Below are 19210 nucleotides of genomic sequence, written 5' to 3' on the forward strand. Positions count from 1 at the left end.
TGCAGCACCAGAAGCTGGGACGCGGGACTCCCGGGTTCTATCCCTGACGGGGGGGAGGGGCGATGGGTGACACGGGCAGACCGAAGGGCAGCTCTGGGACAAAACGGAGCAGTTCTGGATAAGGGGGAGGGGCTGGGCTGGGGGCAGGTGCACTGGGGGAAGGGGTGATGCACGCCGGGATACTGGGGGTGGGCAGGGCGCGCGGTGCATGCTGGGATACTAGGAGCTCCCCGGCCTCTGTCTCTCCCCTCGGTGCCCTGGTAACCGCCACGGTTACGTTATGAGGGCGTGACGTCATCTGCAGGCGTCCGCAATGCCAGTTGGGAGGGGGCTTGTTGTCGCGAGACCGTTCCGGTGACGTAGTTCCGGTCTGTCATGGCGGCGGAGCCAGGCGACGGCGGGAGCCCCCCCGGGCCGGACCCCCTGCGCGGGGCGGGCGGCGAGGAGGAGGGGGAGGCCGGCGGGCGGGGAGCGGCTCATCCCCGGCCTCCGAGCCCGGGGCCGCCCCGCGAGGCCGAGGTCACCGTGGAGATCGGGGAGACCTACCTGTGCCGGCGGGCGGACGGGACCTGGCGTGAGAGACCCGCCCCTGCCGCCGCGATCCGCCTGGGCCTCCCTGCCCCAGCCCCGCCCCTCCCGTCCCGCCGCGATCCCTCCCTCCCTCCCAGCTTCGGCCTGCTTCCCCTCCTCCCCGCCTTTGGTTGGGACCTGAGCCGGGAGAGCCCGTCTATCGTGATAACCTCCCCCCCCCCCCAACCCTGATACCAGTCCCCACCCTGAGCCCCTCCCCCCCATACCCACCTTTGGGCCTGCGTGTGGGCAGGACCTGGCCCGAGAGAGAGCCCCTCTCGTGATAACTCGTGTTCCAAATTCACCAACCCCTCCAGGGTTACCGTATTTCAGGTTCCCCAAAAGAGGAAACCACAGGGGAGTTGGTGCTGCAAGGCGGGTACAATTGGGGATGGTGGAGAAGATACCTGCGGCGGGGCACTCACTGCAGGTGGGGAGCAGTGTCACTCCCTGTCACGGTGGCGGGGTGTCTGGTGCAAGCCCCGGACACAGCGACAGCCATCAGTCAGCACCTCTCTGCAGGGACAGCGGGACCCCTACCCCAGGGCTGGGAGCCAGTGTCTGGGTGGGATCCAGCAGCTGTGGCTGCAGCAGAATGGACCATTCAGCTGGGGATGTAGGGAGGGACCCATTGGGAAGCGGACCAATCAGGGCTCATTCAGAGCTGCAGCTTGTCTGCTCTGCAAAAATCCCAGACATTGCCTATTTGAAAAAACTGCCTGGACAAATGCTCAAAAAAGAGGCAATGCCTGGGTAAACCCGGACGTATGGTAACCCTATCCAATCCTATCCTTCGTCTTCCAACTGGACCCTCTCCTAAAGTGATACTTCACCCTGATCTATCTTTTCACCAATACCACACACCCTCGATACACCCATTCATGTGTCCACGGGACCTGGCATAAGCCTTCCCCACACAATATGTCCCAGACCCACCACTGTTGCACTACACCAGTATAAACTGACACGAAGCTTCCCCTGCTTCAGGCAGTCATGAGAACTAGGACTTATCTCCATTGGGATTTCATGGGGCAGCTGTTGCAAAATCAGCCAGAGTGTAAATTTAAAGCACAGCAATTATTCCATACTAGCTCCATGGGTGGATGCTTTTATTCCACAGTAAGAATGTTTTTTCCCTCAGGTGAACATGCCCTTAGCAAAGTGCTTGGCTAGCCATGAGTGGAACGGGTTATCGTTTTCCAGGGCATATATTACTGTGCCTAACTCTCTTGTTCCTGCTTCCTACGAGCATCAAGGCTGGCACTAAGCTGGTGATTGCCTTGCAGACTCGGCCGAGGTGATCCAGTCACGACTCAACGAGCAGGAGGCCCGGGAGGAATACTATGTGCACTATGTCGGATGTGAGTGTAGCCCTCGGTTCTGTTCCTGGGTAGGGGGATTAATGTCAGTGGCTATTTTTTAGGTGCACTGTGGTAGCATCGAGGAGGCTTTGTTGAGGGGCATGACATTGTTAATTCCTTTCCCCTCTAGTTTATGTTTGGTAATTGCCTCATTTTCACCTTTAAAAGGAATCTCTCACCTGTACCCTCCAAATCTATGGAGAATTAGCCAGCAGAACTCCCCATTACAGGATTTCTTTGAGGCAAAGAGGATTTTGCCTTTCCGTAGCACCTGAGATCTGGGTATGTCTACACTGCCTGGCTTTGGGAGGGATGTGGTTTCTAGAGGGTTAAAACACCTGGGAATCAGGACTGCTTGGTTCCAGTATCCAGCTGTTGAATGTTTTGGGACATAGTGAGAAAGTCACTCTACAGAGAGACTGGATAGACTTGTTCAAGGTTCTGTCCTGTCTCTCCCTAACCACAGTCAACCGGCGCCTGGATGAGTGGGTGGATAAGAACCGACTGGCCCTCACCAAGACAGTCAAAGATGCAGTGCAGAAAAACACAGACCAGTACATGAACGAGCTGTCGGAGCAACCTGAGCGCAAGATCACCCGCAACCAGAAGCGCAAGCATGACGAGATCAACCACATTCAGAAGGTAAGTACACCAGGGCGTGCTGTGTTGGGGGGAGGTTCAGTAGGGGGCGCTCTTCCCTCACAGTCAGTGCGGGCCACAATGCCCCAGTGCGGCACTAGGGGGCGCTGTGCTGCAGGGATTGAGGTAGGGGGCTCAGAAGGAGGCAGTGTTGGCCCCAGTACCCTGTGTGGTGCTAGGGAGCGCTGCACTGCAGGAACCGGGGTGGGCACAGATTTATCTGATGTTCAGCTGTTTTCCCATAGACCTACGCAGAGATGGATCCCACCACAGCTGCCCTGGAGAAGGAGCATGAGGCGGTGAGTGGCCCCAGGCATTGGCATGGCCTGGCATCTGAATGGGCGTGGCCCCTGGCTCCTTGCTCTGATCATGCACCTGGTGTGTCCTGTTCTCCCTTTCTCTCCCCAATCCCAGATCACCAAGGTGAAATACGTAGATAAGATCCACATCGGCCACTATGAGATCGACGCCTGGTATTTCTCACCCTTCCCGGAGGATTATGGGAAGCAGCCCAAGCTGTGGATCTGCGAGTACTGCCTGAAATACATGAAGTTCGAGAAGAGCTACAGGTACCATCTAGTAAGTAAGGGTCAAGTCCCAGTATTGTCAGAGGTGGGAAGCCCAGGGCTGGAATAGCTGGGGGGTGTGGGTTGGAGCTGAGGGGCAATGACACATCTGTTGGGGGCAGGAACAGCCCAGGGCGGGGATAGCGGGAGGGGGCTGCGGGTTGGGATTAAGGGGCACCGGGAGCATGTGTTGGCTTGGCCGATGTCTGACACTTTCTTTCTGTCTCAGGGCCAGTGTCAGTGGAGGCAGCCCCCAGGAAAAGAGATCTACAGGAAGAACAACATCTCTGTCTACGAAGTGGATGGCAAAGATCACAAGGTGAGGCACTGCTCTTGGCCATCCCGGTATGTTGCTGCCAGTGAATTCCATACTACCACGTCCTGCTCCAATGAGCCCAGAACGTCTTTGTCCAAAAAAAGGCTGCAGGGCTGTAAAAGATCAGAATCCCCCATCCTGGCCTATCTAGCCCGTCGCCACCCAGGACAGGATCGTCCCCAACAGTCTGCTCCCAGGGCTCCCACATTCTGGGCTCCCACCCCTTCTGGTGGGGGTAGGAGCTTGTCAATGGTGTCCCGGGATGGATGTGTTCTGTCTGACATCTGCTTTATTTTGCTCCTACTCAGATTTACTGCCAGAACCTGTGTCTCCTGGCCAAGCTCTTCCTAGACCACAAGACCCTCTACTTCGATGTCGAGCCCTTCGTCTTCTACATCCTCACTGAGGTTGACAGGCAGGGAGCCCACATCGTCGGCTACTTTTCCAAGGTAGTGGCCTGGAGCCCACGCTGGGAGCCCGGCAATCTCAGAGCTGGGAGCCAGGACTCCTGAGTTCTCTCCCCAGCTCTGGGAGAGTGGGGTCTAATGGGTTAGAGCAGGGGAGGCTGGGAGCCAGGACTCCTGGGTTCTAGCCACAGCAGTGGGATGGGAGTCAGGTAGTTAGAACAGTGGACTGGGAATCAGAACAACCTTTTGTCAGTTTGCACCAGTCCTCCTCTATTCTACAGCAATTTTGGACGGATGAGAGTCGTCTCTGAGCCCAGATGTGGAACACTGATTTCCCCGTCTGCGCCAAGCCTCTCCCCCCTTGGTGCACTGCCCTGTCCTCCCCCACTCCTGGGGGCGCTGTTGTAGCTCCACGGTAACCCTGTTTGTGCATTCTCTGTGCTCAGGAGAAGGAGTCTCCAGATGGGAACAACGTGGCCTGTATCCTCACCCTGCCTCCCTACCAGAGACGGGGCTATGGCAAGTTCCTCATCGCTTTCAGTGAGTAGCGCTGGGGGCGATCTCTGTTGGCCATTTGTGCAATGAGTTGGTACACTCTCGGACGGGAGTAACTGGCTTTCCTCTTGGGCAGCCGTGGACTGAGTTCTCTGCTGCCCCTACACGAGATCCCAGCAGCGCAGGGTGGGGATGATTTCTGTCCTGAGACTCCCTCTTCCGCCCGCAACGTCACTGCACACACAGTTCCCAGGGGGGAATGGCGTAGCGTCCCTGCACACCCAGGCTGGGGGCTCTGATCTCTCCCCACCCCGTTCTCCATGCCCATAGGCTATGAGCTGTCTAAGCTGGAAAGCACAGTGGGCTCCCCAGAGAAGCCCCTCTCGGACCTGGGCAAGCTGAGCTACCGGAGCTACTGGTCCTGGGTGCTGCTGGAGATCCTGAGGGACTTCCGAGGGACCCTGTCCATTAAAGACCTCAGGTGAGCGAGGGAGTGGGGCTCGAGGGGGCAGACTGCAGCAGTGACTCAGTTTGTAGAGCACCTCCTGTTGAGCCCTCTTGTGCCACATGGGGACATTGGAGCCAGCACTGACTGAGGGGAGAGTGCCCCCTGCTGAGCTGCTGCTCCACTGTGCAGCACAGTGCCCCCTAGTGCCACAGGGGGGCATTAGGACTGGCGCTGACTGCAAGGGCTGAACGCCCCCTACTGAGTCCTTGTCGCATGCTATGCAGCACAGCACCCCCTAGCACCGCACCAGGGCATTGGGGCCAGCATTGGCTGGGAGGGGAGTGTACCCCTGACTGAGCCCCACACCCGCTGCTGCGTTCTCCCATCCAAGCCGTGAACCAGCCCTCCCTGCTTAGCACCTGGTGTGGGCTGTGGGGGCTGCAACGCCTTGTCCCCCCTTTCCCGTGCAGCCAGATGACGAGCATCACTCAGAATGACATCATCAGCACGCTGCAGTCCCTCAACATGGTGAAGTACTGGAAGGGGCAACACGTCATCTGCGTCACACCCAAGCTGGTGGAGGAGCATCTGAAGAGCGCCCAGTACAAGAAGCCTCCCATCACAGGTACTGTGAGGTGGGAGGAGAATGGGACATGGGGCCTCTCCTCTCTAGGGGATACAGGCTCCGATTCGGTCCCAGGGCAGGGGACTGGCTGGCTCAGGGGTGGGGAATGGGACATGGAGCCTTTCTCCACTAGGGGGCACCAGTTCCGATCTGGCCTCTAGAGTGGGGGTCCGGCTGACTCAGGGGGTGGGGAATGGAAGATGGGGCCTTTCCCCTGTACAGAATCTTCTCTTGCCCCATTTGGAAATGCTGTCAAGGTCACTGGCATGCCTAGGCCCAGAAAGCAGTGAAGCAGCCTTAAGCCCAAACACAAAGCAGGTCTGTTTAAGGCTGGGGTAGAAACACCCTTTGAACATTCCTCGGCTGCATTCAGGTTTCCGGTTTCTCTGAAGCAGGACATTGTTTTCCCAAGGGCAGGTGACGGGCGTCGTTGCCAGTTATGTAACCAGAGGCTGGGAAAGAGGCAGCGAGCCAGCTCCCCGCTTCCCTCGCTCCACGCTCTTTGCAGGATGCAAATGCAGGGCTTGCACGCCCTTCACTGAAATACGGCCGTTTCTGGGGTGGGGCGTGCATGCTAAGAGCAAAGCTGCTCAGCTCACCCAGCTACCTCTGGGTTTGAAATTACAAGGTGGGATTGAAGGAGGAAAAAGAGGATGGATTTTGCTGGGAAACTGGACTGAAGACACTGATTATCTTAGAGTCTTCTAATGCCATTAAAGTATTGCTGAGCAGCTGTTAAACAGCCTCCACATCCCATGCCAGAAATGGCTGCATTTCAGTGCCAGGTGAAATATGCCCCTGCTGTGTTGCTATTACCCAGGTGCTTCACCCCAGAGGTGGCTGCATCAACACAAACTGCTTTCCCGTGGACGCCATCTTGCCCTGCAGTAACTGGCTGTGAATTTGTGTAGAGAATATTTCAGGGGTTTTTCATAAAATCACTGGCATAAACCTCTACTTAAAGTGCATTTATACAGCAGCCTTAATGAGAGTCCAGCACTTCCCTGCAGAGCCAAAAAGTGCCGTACAGGAGAGACTTAAGGAGCGCAATCTGTGTAGCTTGTCAGAAGCCTGAGAGGTGACTTGATCCTGGGGAAAAGTACCTTCAGGGGAGAAAATCCTGGGTGCTAAAAGGCTCCTTAATCTGGCACAGAAAGGCAGAACAAGAACCAAGGGCTGCAAGTTAAAACCGGTGAATTCCAATTAGAAATAAGGAACCAATTTTTAACAATGCGGGTGATGAACCATTGGAACAAATTCATAGACTTTAAGGCTAGAAGAGACCATCATGATCTACTCCAACCACCTGCGCATCACAGGCCACAGAACCTCCCCCACCCACTCCTGTAATAGACCCATAACCGCTGGCTGAGTTACTGACGTCCTCAAATCATGATTTAAAGACTTCACGTTATAGAGAATCCACCATTTACTCTAGTTTAAACCTGCACGTGCCCTATGCTGCAGAAGGAAAATCCCCAGGGTCTCTGCCAATCTGACCTGAGGGGAAAATCCCTTCCCGACCCCAAACCTGGTGATCAGTTAGACCCTGAGCATGTGGGTGAGACCCAGCAGTCAGATACATGGGAAAGCATTCTCTGTAGTAACTCAGAGCCCTCCCCGTCTAGGGTCCCATCACCGGCCATTGGGGGTATTTGCCGCTAGTAGTCGCAGATGGGCCACGTGCCATTGTAAGCAATCCCATCATACCATCCCCTCCATACGCTCCCCAGGGCAGTGGTGAATTTTCCCTCCCTTAATGGCTTCCAGTCCAAACCGGGGGCCTTGCTTGAAGGTGCTTTAGGCAAACACAAGTTACTGGGTTTGATACACAGGTAACTGGGTGTAAGTCTCTGGCCTGTGCTGTAGTGGAGTGGACTAGGTGATCTGATGGGTCCTTCCGGCCCAAGAGCAATGGAGGGTGGGGCTATTCATAGATTTGGTCAAACTCACCCTCCTGCCCATTTTTCCCTCCGCAGTGGATTCCATCTGTCTCAAGTGGGCTCCCCCCAAACACAAGCAAGCCAAGATCTCCAAGAAGTGAAGGAACAGTGGGATGCGGGCATCCAACTAACCCCTCAGTTGCATGAGGATCTGGGCTGACCGCAGATCACCGGAGGAACTGCCCAGCCGGGAGGGCTGTGTGACTCCGCCAGCTGTGTTTCGTTCATTAGGGCAGCTGCGATTCAGCAGGGCTGGCATCCTGTCCTCTAGCTGCATCTCATTCCTCTGGAGTGTTGCTGAGCGGAATAGGCCGTACCTGTCCCACTGCGCTGTGGCTGAGCTTTCCCTGCCTAGCAGAACTACAGCATCCCTGCCAGGACCTGCTGCACAGCTAGTCTGTTGCGCTCTGCACCCCTGGTCAGTATCACCCTGGTGGACTAGTTAATTTGCAGGGAGGCAGTGGGGGGTGCAGGCTGCTTGCAAGGCTACCAGGGGCAGCAGCAGCTGAGTCAGGCAGGAGGAATGACTGAGCTGGCTGGGGAAGGGGGAGAGATGCCCAGATGCTAACGGGTTAACGTGACAGCCTGGCGCCGGCTGTTCTCTGCTGGCCAGACATTCCCTGTCCAGTTGATCCCCTGGGCTAGCAGTAGGGGAAGCGGTACTGGGACATCTGTGGCAGGAGACGAGCTGTCTGCATTTAAACATGCCCTATAGCAGGACCATGGTAAAGTGGGATTCCCTCCTAACATACAATCAGCTGTCTGCCACCGTGCAGCCCCCTTGCCCTGAGGCAGACGCTGTGGTGAGGGGGGCCAGAACAGTAGCCCTGACTTACCAGCTTTCAACCACCTCCCACTGACCACATTCGCCAGCCACTGGAGGGAGAGCCCATTCTGTCCCTGGTGATGCCACCGCTCTAGGGCTCCTTGATGTGGCATCTCCCTACGATCTGAGCTGAGTTTCCCCTGGCCCCTTTCATGCATGGGCCGCTGCCTGCCTGGCAAGCCAGGACCTCGTACCTGTCGCCTCTGGAAAGTCGCCCCTGTTCAGTGGCTGCTGGGGGGTGAGCTCTAGAAGGCTCTGATGTCTGTGTCCCAACCACACCCTGCGTTCCTGTCCCAGTTTCCAGACTCCCCCACTGCCAGGATCGGTCCTTGATTCTGCCTCCCTGGCCTGTGCTCCCCATGCCACCCATCTCTACCAGTGTGTGGAACTGGTACCCATCTCTACCAGTGTGGGGCATTGGAGGAAAAGCAGGGCGGTGGGGTTGTTGGATGTCTGATGAGTTTGGCTGGTCTCAATTCAGTTCCTGTACCTCACTGACCCCCACAAAGCCAAGTACTGCATGGGGCAGAGATGGGGGGGGGGGGTGTCATTCCCAGCAGGATGAGTGCTGAAGTGGTGGGGCACCCCTGAGTGCAGGGATATGTAGAGGCCTCTGGAGCCAGGGGCTGCTGAGTTGGCCTCTTCGCTCAGCACCGATGTCACTCCTCCAATCCATAGGCTGGCACCAGCAGCTGGAGGTGCATTTAAGCGTTGCTGGGGGGGCTGAAGCATGGGGGAATGTTTGGAGCAGACCCCCCTTCCCCCCTCCACACACCCACACAGCCCTCTCTACACTCCTGCTTGCTGCCTACAGGTGTATTTTCTCTGTTTTCAGAAATGTGTATTTTTCATAAATAATAAAGTGTAAACAACCTGTTGTGTATCATGAAGCTTGCCTGGGAAAGGTCGGACTGCCAGGCCAGGGGGGAACAGAGGGTTGGGGGAGGAGGTGTGGGAGAAATTCAATCCAGCCTGTATTCAGCACCCCCATCATTGACCTAGCTTCTCCTCCCTGGGTTAAGGCCTCCCAGCCCAGGCGCCTCTCCCCCACCCTGCCAGCTGGTTCCTTGGCCCGGTGCCCACCCGGATTCACCAGGAGTATTAGCATTGCTCAACCTTAGATTAACTGCTCCCAGCACCTACCAGCTTGGTCTGCAAACAAGGTTTAGCCAGACATGAGCTGGACTTTGCTTTGTAGGCCCTTGTAACTGAGAGGTGGGGGTCAGGCTGCCTGCTTCTGGCTGTGGTTTTGGGGGGGGGGGGGGGGAGCTGGTACTCCTGCTTCTAGCCCCGGCTCTGGGAGGAGAGTGGGGTTTAGTGAGTAGAAGAGCACAAACGCTTTATTAAAAAGAGCCTCTCACAATATAGTGCTAATACCCTCTTTATTCAACCCTTCATCTTAAGGCAGACATTCCTTCCATACCCCATCCCTGACCTAGAACAAGCGGGATGTCTGTGCTTACAACCTAGAGAAAAGACAGTCACGTACACACAGTTCCATGTGCTAATATTCCCTAGCTCACAGCAGGGAGTGTGTGATGAACTCCCCCTCCCTTTATAACCTGCCCTCCTGCCGTCATTCTCCTGGGGTGGAAAAACCAGCTCGGCGGGTGCCGTCCGGCCCAGCCCTGGGGGTTTGCCTGGTGTCAAGGAGCCAAAATCAGCCTGCCAACATCAGACGTTCGATTCTCTTCAGCTTGCCATGACTGAAACCCCGCTGTTTCTGCATGACTGGCGTTAAAGGAAGAGGGGAAATGTTTCTTCATCCTCTGGGTTGACCCTTCCCACAACAGCTCTCTTCTAGGGCCAATCTGCCGCCTCCCAGAATCCTTTGGGGCAACCACAGTCAAAGGGCTGCCCCTGCCAGCACCCTGAAAATAGCCTTGTAGGGAAGGGAAGCAGGGGGCAGAATCCAGTCCTAGTGGGGTATCCATCACCCCGCTCACAGTGGCAGATCCTGTGCCCCAAGATTCCCTCCCCCCCTCTTGCATCTGTACACTTGGAGTTGGTGAGGGTGCTGCTGAGAGTTACCCAGCCTGGGCCAGGCTCAGGAAGGCCCAGCAGAGCAGCCAGGGGGCAAGGAAACAAGCAGCTGCCCCAGAGCAGAGCCCGTCCTCAGAGATCGGCTCCAGATCCACGATTACGTCACTCAGCTCCACCTCGGGGACGTTTTCGTTGATCCAGGTGGCATGGGCCGAGGCACGGGTGTAGACACCAGGCCGGTTGGGGGCCCCACATGCATCCCCCCAGCTCACCACCCCGGCCAGCAGCCAGACACCACCAACTTGGCAGGAGAGGGGTCCCCCGGAGTCGCCCTGGAAAAATCGGGGCGGGGAGGGGAAGATTGGGAGCGTTAGGCCGCCATAGGAGGTGTCATGGTGGCACAACCAGGCCCGAAAGTAGGGGTCAGGCTGCCTACTGCTCTGTAGGCTGGAGAGGTGGGTGTGAACCTGGGCGCCAGAGCAAGGCTGAGGGGTTGGCGTGAGTCCCAAAGCGAGGCTCAGGGGTTGGCAGGCCCCTATTGGCCAGAACTCAGGGGGCTGCAGGACTGGAGGAAGAAATGATGATGCCACAAACAGGGCCGCTGCCAACTTGGTGCTATGACATCACGTCAATTCCCTGATCATGAAAGAGCATCACAATGCGGGAAACAAACAGGGACAAGGGGGTAGGGATAGAAACCAAGGCTTCGAAATCTTGGGACCATCCTGTTGAGTGGGGGGGGGGGGGGGGAGAGTTACAGGAAGTCCCTGCACTGCCATAGGGGGTGGGCTCCCGTGCTACGCTGACCTTGGAGGGTGGGGAGCTATAGGACAGGGAGTGTGTGAAGCAGCAGGCAGAAGCACAGCAGGCTGGCAGCAAGGACGTGGGAGGTGGCATGGTCTGACGGTTTGTTGGGAGGGATTGGCCGGACCCAGTCAGGATGGGGCTGGACGCCGTCATAGGGGCCAGGCCGACTGGTGGCGTTGGAGCACAGCCCCTCCTCCGAGACTGGCTCCTGATCCACGCGCACGTCGCTCATCTCCACGGCTGGGATGTTCTGTTTGATCCAGGCTGTGTGGGCCGAGATGCGGGTGTAGATGCCGGGCCGGTTGGGGGCCCCGCATGCATCCCCCCAGCTCACCACCCCAGCTAACAGCCAGGCATTGCCCACACGGCAGGAGAGGGGTCCCCCGGAGTCACCCTGGAAGAACAGGGTGGGGAGAGGAAAATGGCGTTAGGAGGGGGCGTGGTGGGAGCAGTGAGATACAAGTGGCTGATAACTACACAACTTAGCCATGACGGGTGGGTGGGGCCTCAAGGTCAAGGAGTGGCACCTAAGCCCAGAAGGGATGGAAAATCTCCCGCCCAGCCATGGGGCCAGTGCTCATAGCAACCAGCACTGACTCTGAGGAGCGCCACACAAGTGCCATGGACAGCTGGACGCCCAGCACCCTGCTCACCTGGCAGGCGTCCTTCTTGCCCTCGGCGTACCCCGCACACATCATGTCCTCCTGAATCACGTGGGGCTCCGTTGGGTTGGCGTTGATCTTGTAGAGGCAGCGGCAGGTGTCTAACCCCATCACTGGTACCTCCAGCTGCTGCAGGGTCTTGGGAACGGGCAGGCTGACTGCACGGGGAGAGGGGGAAGAAATCAGGGTGGGCAGACGACTCCTCTGTAAAAGGGAGCCACCAGGGGACACTGTGGGGGATGGGGAAGAGGCAAAGGGACTCACTCCCACAGCAGCCCAGGCTCAGAGCCAGGCTGGGGGGAGGGGGAGCAATAAAGGAGGGAAGAAGACGTGAGGCCAGATCCCAGAGTGAGGCTCAGGAGCTGGTATGCATCCTAAAATCCTCCCTGCAGTTTCAACTGAACACACACTTCACCTTCACTACCTGTCCAAAATTGTTGGCCACTGTCACCCAGCTGCCTCACCCCAGACACAGCTGCATCTCAGCATCGGGGAGCCAGCCTCATGCGTGACATCATTGGGTGGTGTTATATGCAGCTGCCTCACCCCAGACACAGATGAATCTCAGCACCAGGTGAGCCAGCCCCATGTGGGATGTCATTGGGTGGTGTTACCCAGCTGCGGTGTCCAGGTGTCACCCCAGAGGTGGCTATATTAACCCTTCACTTACCAGAGGTAAGTACGTGTCCCCAGCCAGTCACGGTGCATTTCATGCCGATGGGGAAGTTGACGGAAGCGGATGGCAGGCAGATGGGGCGAATGCGCCTTGTGTAGGAGACGGGCTCTTTCAGCTTCACCAGTGCAAGGTCCCCGCCAGAGCCCTCATCTGTGTACTGGGGGTTCTTGATGGCCTGCTGCACGCCAACAACCTTGATGTCAGTCGAGGGGTTGGTCAGCTGAAAGGCCCCCAGCACCACCTCGTAGTCGGCAATGGGGTTTTCCCTGCAAGGTGGGGGAGAGAGACATGGGACCTCAGCAAGGAGAGAAACCAGCACGGCAGGCTGTCGAAAGATTCATCTAACGGGGACTCTCCCTTCAATAGAAGCAGTGTTAGGGCAAGGGCACATGCCACACGGGAAGATACTATGTTGTAGAGGTACACATATGTACATACTGGGAGTGGGGTCTAGTGGGTTAGAGCAGCCGGGGCTGGGAATCAGGACTCCTGGGTTCTGGTTCTAGCCTCGTTCTGGGAGGGGGAGTCTAGGTGGTTAGAGATGGGGGGTTGGGAACTGCTCCTGGGTTCTAGCCCTGGCTTTGGGAGGCAAGTGGGGTCTAGTGGGTTAGAGCAGGGGGGGCTGAGAGCCAGGACTCCTGGGTTCCATCCCTGATTCTGGTAAGGGAGTGGGGCCTAGAGGCTTAGAGTGGGAGAAGCTGGGAGTCTGTCCACAGAAACCCAATCAAACAGGTTTAGGGTCAGAAATGGATGGAAGATACAGTCACCTGGTCACTAGCTCCCCACTCAGAGTAGCCCTCAGAGCCTGGCCCAGCCCAGATCACCCCCAGCGTGCCCTGTACTTACGGTGGAAAGCAGTGTGCCGCAGTGATCACCCACTGGGGGGCGATGAGAGAGCCACCACACACGTGAACGTTATTAAAATTCAGGCTGACCTGCCAAGGCCACTGCCCGGCCTGAGCATCTGTGCCCCCCACAATCCGAGACGTGGTAGTGATCCCACACATTCCTGCAGGAGACCAGAGCAGCAGTGAGTGAAACAGAAACAGGCCCTTGCTCTAACCCAGTAGACCCCACTCTCCTCCCAGAGCCAGAGATTGAACCCAGGAGTCCTCGCTCCTGGCTCCCCCTTGCTCTAACCCACTAGACCCCACTCCCTCCCAGAGCCAGGGATTGAATCCAGGAGTTCTGGCTCCCTGTTCTACCCACTAGATCCCAGTCTCCTCCGAAAGCTGAGAACAGAATCCATGAGGCCCAGTTTTCAGCCCAAAAACACACTGTTGTTTTTAGGGTGTTCAGCTTTTCCACAAAAATATTTACATTTTGTGAAGAGAACAGACTTTGGGGGGGAGGGGGGAAGTTATGTTGAAAACCCAGTTTTTGCCTTCAAAAACGTTTTGAGAGAACTTCTTCAACCCAACATCCCAACACAAACATAACCCGGATGAAGGGCTCATCCTCACTTGAAACTGCAGAGCATCAGTGCAGACTACCTAGGCCAATGGGAGGGTCTTTCCCGACACTAGTTAATCCACCTCCCCAAGAGATGAATTCTTCCATTGACCCAGGGCTGTCTACATTGCAGGTTAGGTCGGCTTAACTATCCCAGACAGAGAGGGCGGGAGAGGGAGGGAATTTTCACATCCCTAAGCGAGCTAGCTGGGTTGACCTAACTTTTTAATGTAGACCAGGCCTAAGGGAGATTCGCTCTTCAATCCTTTAGTGGATGGTTCGCATAAGAGGTTCATCAGCCTACAACAGCTGGAAGTCGAGGGAGCTGCCCCTTTAGCTCAGAAGATGGTGGGTTCAGATCCTGTTCCCATGGGGGGGGTTATACTGAACACAAATGTTCTCTATTGGTGCTGACCCACAAATAACCACAAAGAAAAATGTTGCTAGCGGAATAAATGACTGACATGGGGTTGTAGGAAAATGATCTGGAGGAAAAAAGGGATTGCCAGTACAACATTCCCAGCCAGCTCTTTACCTGATTGTCCGTAGGTCTCCTGTACACCTGGTCAGAGGAGGGGGAAAAAGAGACCATTAGGGATGCATTCCAGGGCAATGCGCATCAGCGGGAGGGACACTGAAATGAAGAGTGTCAAGGATAATTCTGCTGCGAGTGGGGAGGGGCTAGATGGGGTATCTCCATTTCTGCTGGGGAAATAGTTGTCAGATTCCCAGGATGGGGCCCACTCAGTAGGCAATAATGGAGATGTTGACATGGAAATAAAATAATAGATAAGCTCCATCCACTAAATGTCATTCCTCTCCCAGAACTGGGAATAGAACCCAGGATCCAGACGCCCAGCCCTCTGCTCTAACCACTAGACCCCCTTCCTTCCCACAGCCAGGAATAGAACCTAAGAATCCTATCAGGCAGAAAGAAGAGCACCACCTTCTGAACAGGGAACATCACGGCCCCTGGGTTTCTCCAGGCTGCCTCCTATCCAGCCCATTCCAGCCCCTGATACAGCCCAGCCCCTGGGCCAAGGCAGCCACGTCACTGCAGCCTGGCAGAGTTATTCCCTTTGGCACTGTCTCGGTCTCCCAGCCAGAGCCACCTCCTTTTCCAGGAATCGCTCCCTGGCCAGATAAGGCGCCCTGGTCTCCCAACATCATTCCAGATTCTTCAGCAAATAGGTGAGCTGTCAGAGTTTCACTCCTCAAGGCACTGCATGACTCAGAAGGAACGGGGAAGGGGGAAGGAGAAGAAGGGATGGCGGGGCGCTGGCTCCAATCCAGCCCCAGGACAGAGGAACTGGCTGCCTCAAGGGGGTGGGGAATGGGACATGGGGTCTTTTCTCTCTAGGGGGCGCCAGCGCCCATCTGGCCTTAGCTCTGTATTGATCTAAAACAACCCAACGGGACGGCCCATTCAGTGGCCTGTGTGAAATGAACGTGCCAGGTCTCAGCCCAGTTCCCAGTGGGCCGTGTCTTCACTGCAATAGCCAGGGGCTCAACTGGCCATATACACCCCACAGAGGGGGCTCTTCTGACTTGATATTACCTCACGTGACCTGCATTAGCCTGGGACCCAGTCATGGGACAGTAGGGATTTGTGGCTGTCTGTCTGTCCGCCCAGCATTCCTCCAGCCTGAGCGGAGAGGCTAAATATAGCCCCAGACCCGTGGGACAGGTTACTTCGGCATGACGCAGGGACACAATGTCCCCAAGGGACATAACCTCCTCTGCTAGATCCAGCACCCTATAGGCCTGGGGAGCCCGAGCCAGCTCCAGATACACTAGCAGGGGCCAGCCCTGGCAGAGCACTTGACACTACCCAACCCATCCTGCAGGCTGCTCCATAACAGGATCAGACCTCGTGTGCACCTCGACTAGGTTCTATGCCATTACCCCAGGGAGCCATGGCCTAGCGCTGGGCATTGGGGCGGATCAGAGGCTGGTTTCTCTGTGGCTCCCTCGAGCAGGGACCAGGCAAGCCCCCCCCACTCACACAGACCTCAGCCTCAGAAACATCTCTCACCCCCTGCCCCACCCAGCCCCAAGCCAGCCAATCCCCCCACCCTGGGGCCAGATCAGAGCCAGCACCCCCTAGAAAAGAAAGGCCTCGGGTCAAATCCCCTGCCCCCGGCAGTGCTCCCTCACCACCACCCTGGGGCCAGATCAGAGCTGGTTTTCCCTAGAGGGGCAAAGCCCCATGTCCCACCTCCCTGAGCCATCCAGGACCCCCTAGAGGGGAAAGGACCCCATGTCCCATTCCCCAGCCCTGTGAGCCAACTAGAGCCCTACAGCATGGGGCACTGAGAACTGGGAATAGACAACATAGTCCTGGGCAATAGCGTGTGGGGGACGATCCTGTTCCGGGTGCAGATGGGTAGATGGGCACTGCTGGGGGGGTGGGAAGGCAGGGGTTCTTGTCTGTAGCTTCTGTCTATACCTCAGGTGACACCCAGGCAGAGCAAAGACTCACACACAATGCAGGGCCAGATGGGCCATTTATTGCTGTGCTTTGGGTTTCCTCAGGGCCTTTCACACAGTGTCTGATTACTGGGAGTTTCAGGTGAAGCAGAGGGAGTTTCAATCTCCCCATTAACCCTGTTTGTACAAGAAGCCAAAGGGGACAGACTGGCTCAGGATGGAAGTCTGTGGGATCCAAGGCCTTTTGCTGTATTCCTCTGCTGCCCACCCACTAGCCCCACTCCCCTCCCAGGGCTGGGAATAGAACCCTGGAGTCCTGACTGCTAGCCCCTCCCCGTCATTAGAAATCACTTCCTCCAAACAGCTGCAAACAGGAGCCCTACTGTCTTCCAGTTTAAAGCAAACCTCTCCAGGCAGACAAACCACTTCCTAAATCCAGATTAACCCTCGTTCCCTCCCATCTAGATAAACTCAGACCTGAAACCTCAGAAAACCTGCCCTTCAGGAATGTACAAAATCCTCAAACCAACCAATTGCAGAACAAGCCAGAAAAAACTGGCAGGTGCTTTTCCCTCTAATTCCAAAAGGACAGGTTCACATCACACCCACCACAAAACACAACACATACACCCCACAGAAATGCACATACACACTGCATGACACATACATCACACACTCACCTTTGTAACAACACATACGTCACACAGAACCACACACACACTCTGCATGGCACATACCTATCATACCCATAACACAATGCATGCATTACACAAAAATACACATCCCTCCATCACACAACGCCTGGATCACACAGAAACACCCCCCCCCAACACACAATGCCTGGATCACACAGAAACGCACACATCACACAACACCACACATTGCATGACACACACATCACAAACACACACACTTATCACACAGAAACACACACTGCATGACACACACATCACACCCCACATACATCACAGACACCGCCACACACATACAGAACACACACTGCATGACACTGATCCACTCATCACACATTTCACTCATCCACAGACTCCCCCCATCCCCCTGTCCCCACACACTCAACCCCGGAGCAGGCTGAGACCGGGTTCAAGACCACCGGGAGGCAGCTGGACCGTGCCCATGTGATTTCCAGCCCCAAATCCTCCCCTCTCCCCAGCCCTGGGGCGCGAAAGAGCTCTCCTAGATCCAGCCCCGCCCGTCCGGGCCAGATCCCAGCCCCACAGCTCGGACAGACAGCGACAGGGGGTGTGCGGGACAGACAGAGGGACGCGGAGAAGGAAGAAGCAGACGAAAGAAAGAAAGAGCGATTTGGAGCGAGGAAGGGGGACCCGGGAGGGATTTGGGGAAGGAGGGAAGAGGGGGAGGCCGGGGCGGGGGCCGAGCAGCCCAGCCCGCACTCACCCAGGCTGAGCAGGAGGCAGAGCAGCGCCCTCAGGGGAGCCCGCGGCGCCCCCATGTCCCGGGCGGGCTGGCGGAGACAACTCCCGCTGGCTGGCGGCGGCGCTGGGCGGAGCGGGCGGGACGGACAGGTGCACGCAGTGACTGACTCCCGGCTCCGGCCGGGTACACGGACACAGTCTGTCTGTCTGGGAGGCGGCGCTCGCTCCCCCCCTCTTCAATCACAGCCAGGGAAGCCGCCCAACCTGCTGCGCAGGGATCCACCCCCCCGTCGCGCCCGGGCCCGCCTCCTGTCCCGCTTCATCACCGGGCCGGGCCCGGCCGGGAGGGATCCGCTCCCCAACCCTGGGGCTCCCAGCGAAACCGGAGTTATTGTAGGGCCGCTCATCGCTCCCCGCTGTTATTGTAGGGCCGCTCATTGCACGGCGCGCACCCCTGTGTTTTTGCAGGGGCTCTGGTATAGTGTACATGCTTCTCATTAGTGTAGGGTCCCTGATTTCACTTGTACAGGCTTTGCATTGTAGGGTCTGTAGTTACACTGCTCTGTTATTGTAGGGTCTCTCGTTACACTGCACACACTGCTTTGTTATTGTAGGAACTCTCATTATATGCCTTTGTTATGGTAGGGTCTCTATGAGTCCCCGGACATTCCTTCCATTCCTGGTTCTAGGTTTCATGATCCATTAATGTGTGGCTGACTCACCCTCCTGAGCCAGAAGGGAAACATTTATTGTTTCCTGCCCTGGTGCACATGAGCCATGTCCCTGTCACCCCATCAGCACCCTCGGGATGGGGCCCCATGGCATCCATGGACAGAGGGGTGAGATGGGGTCACTGACAGGCCAGCCAGTTCCTCCATTCCCCTCACCCAGCCCTGCAGCTCCCGGGCACTGCCACTGGGGTGCTGGGCCCTTAGCACTGTGCTGAGGAGGGAGGGAGTGTGGGAATTTGTGTGTGGTGGGTGGATGTAAATGGTGTGTGTGTGTGAATGCAGTGTTTATGTGTATGAATGGGATATGTGTGTGTGTGTGTGAATGCAGTGTGTGTGAAATGGATGTGGAATGTAATGTGCATAAATGAATAATGTGTGTGTATGAATGCAGTGTGTGTGTGTGTGTGAATGGGGTGTGTGTGTATTTATGAATGGGATGTGCCTATATGCAGTGTGTGTGTGAATGGGGGCATAAATGCAATGTGTGTGTATGTGTATGAATGGGATGTGCGTATATGCAGTGTGTGTGTGAATGGGGTGTAGATGCCATGTGTGGATGCGTATGAATGGGATGTCCATGTCTATGAATGCGGGGGAGGGGCTGCTGGTGTCGGTTTTTATGCAGTGTATGCAGTTCCCTTCCCATGGCCTCGGGGCTGGGAGCAGGGAGGTGAGGTGCTAATTGGCTCAGCAGGGGCAGACTGGTTCTATTCACACCTGCCCTCGGGATGAAAGCCCTGAGCCATGGGGAGGGGCCTCCATCAGGGGCTTCATCAGCCCCTCCCCCCACCCCATTTCCTCTGGGCCGGAGCGTGTGAACGACCTTAGCACTGTGATAGGGAGTGAAGCTATTCCATAAGGGCTGGCCGCAATTCTCCA

The 19210-nt window shown here is 56.6% G+C and overlaps 2 protein-coding genes across 4 annotated transcripts; one reads left to right on the forward strand and one right to left on the reverse strand.

Moving 5' to 3' along the window:
- Positions 1–354: 354 nt before the first annotated feature.
- Positions 355–9070, forward strand: KAT8 (lysine acetyltransferase 8). The gene is made up of 11 exons (XM_067530068.1): positions 355–574; positions 1857–1931; positions 2398–2573; positions 2816–2869; positions 2985–3149; positions 3366–3455; positions 3761–3901; positions 4306–4399; positions 4685–4835; positions 5273–5427; positions 7407–9070. Exons 1-11 carry the CDS (start codon positions 376–378, stop codon positions 7469–7471), a joined length of 1365 nt encoding a protein of 454 aa, XP_067386169.1. The 5' UTR covers positions 355–375; the 3' UTR covers positions 7472–9070.
- Positions 9071–9561: 491 nt separating this feature from the next.
- Positions 9562–17933, reverse strand: PRSS8 (serine protease 8). 3 transcript variants are annotated; one of them, XM_067530070.1, is made up of 6 exons: positions 17623–17927; positions 14312–14338; positions 13171–13333; positions 12319–12590; positions 11640–11806; positions 9562–10511 (listed from the first exon to the last, which is right to left on the reverse strand). In XM_067530070.1, the coding sequence occupies exons 1-6, from the start codon at positions 17675–17677 to the stop codon at positions 10224–10226; spliced, it is 972 nt and encodes a 323-aa protein (XP_067386171.1). In that variant the 5' UTR covers positions 17678–17927; the 3' UTR covers positions 9562–10223. The 3 variants fall into 3 exon arrangements, with proteins under 3 accessions (XP_067386171.1, XP_067386170.1, XP_067386172.1); XM_067530069.1 differs by lacking the exon at positions 9562–10511 and adding an exon at positions 10655–11380 and having other exon boundaries at positions 17623–17933; XM_067530071.1 differs by lacking the exons at positions 9562–10511; positions 17623–17927 and adding an exon at positions 10655–11380 and having other exon boundaries at positions 13260–13333; positions 14312–14998.
- Between the last annotated feature and the right edge of the window lie 1277 nt (positions 17934–19210).

This window comes from Emydura macquarii, unplaced genomic scaffold (assembly GCF_026122565.2).
Source record: "Emydura macquarii macquarii isolate MOO-44397 ecotype Brisbane River unplaced genomic scaffold, CSIRO-AGI_Emac_v2 contig_3020, whole genome shotgun sequence".
NCBI lineage: Eukaryota > Metazoa > Chordata > Testudines > Chelidae > Emydura > Emydura macquarii.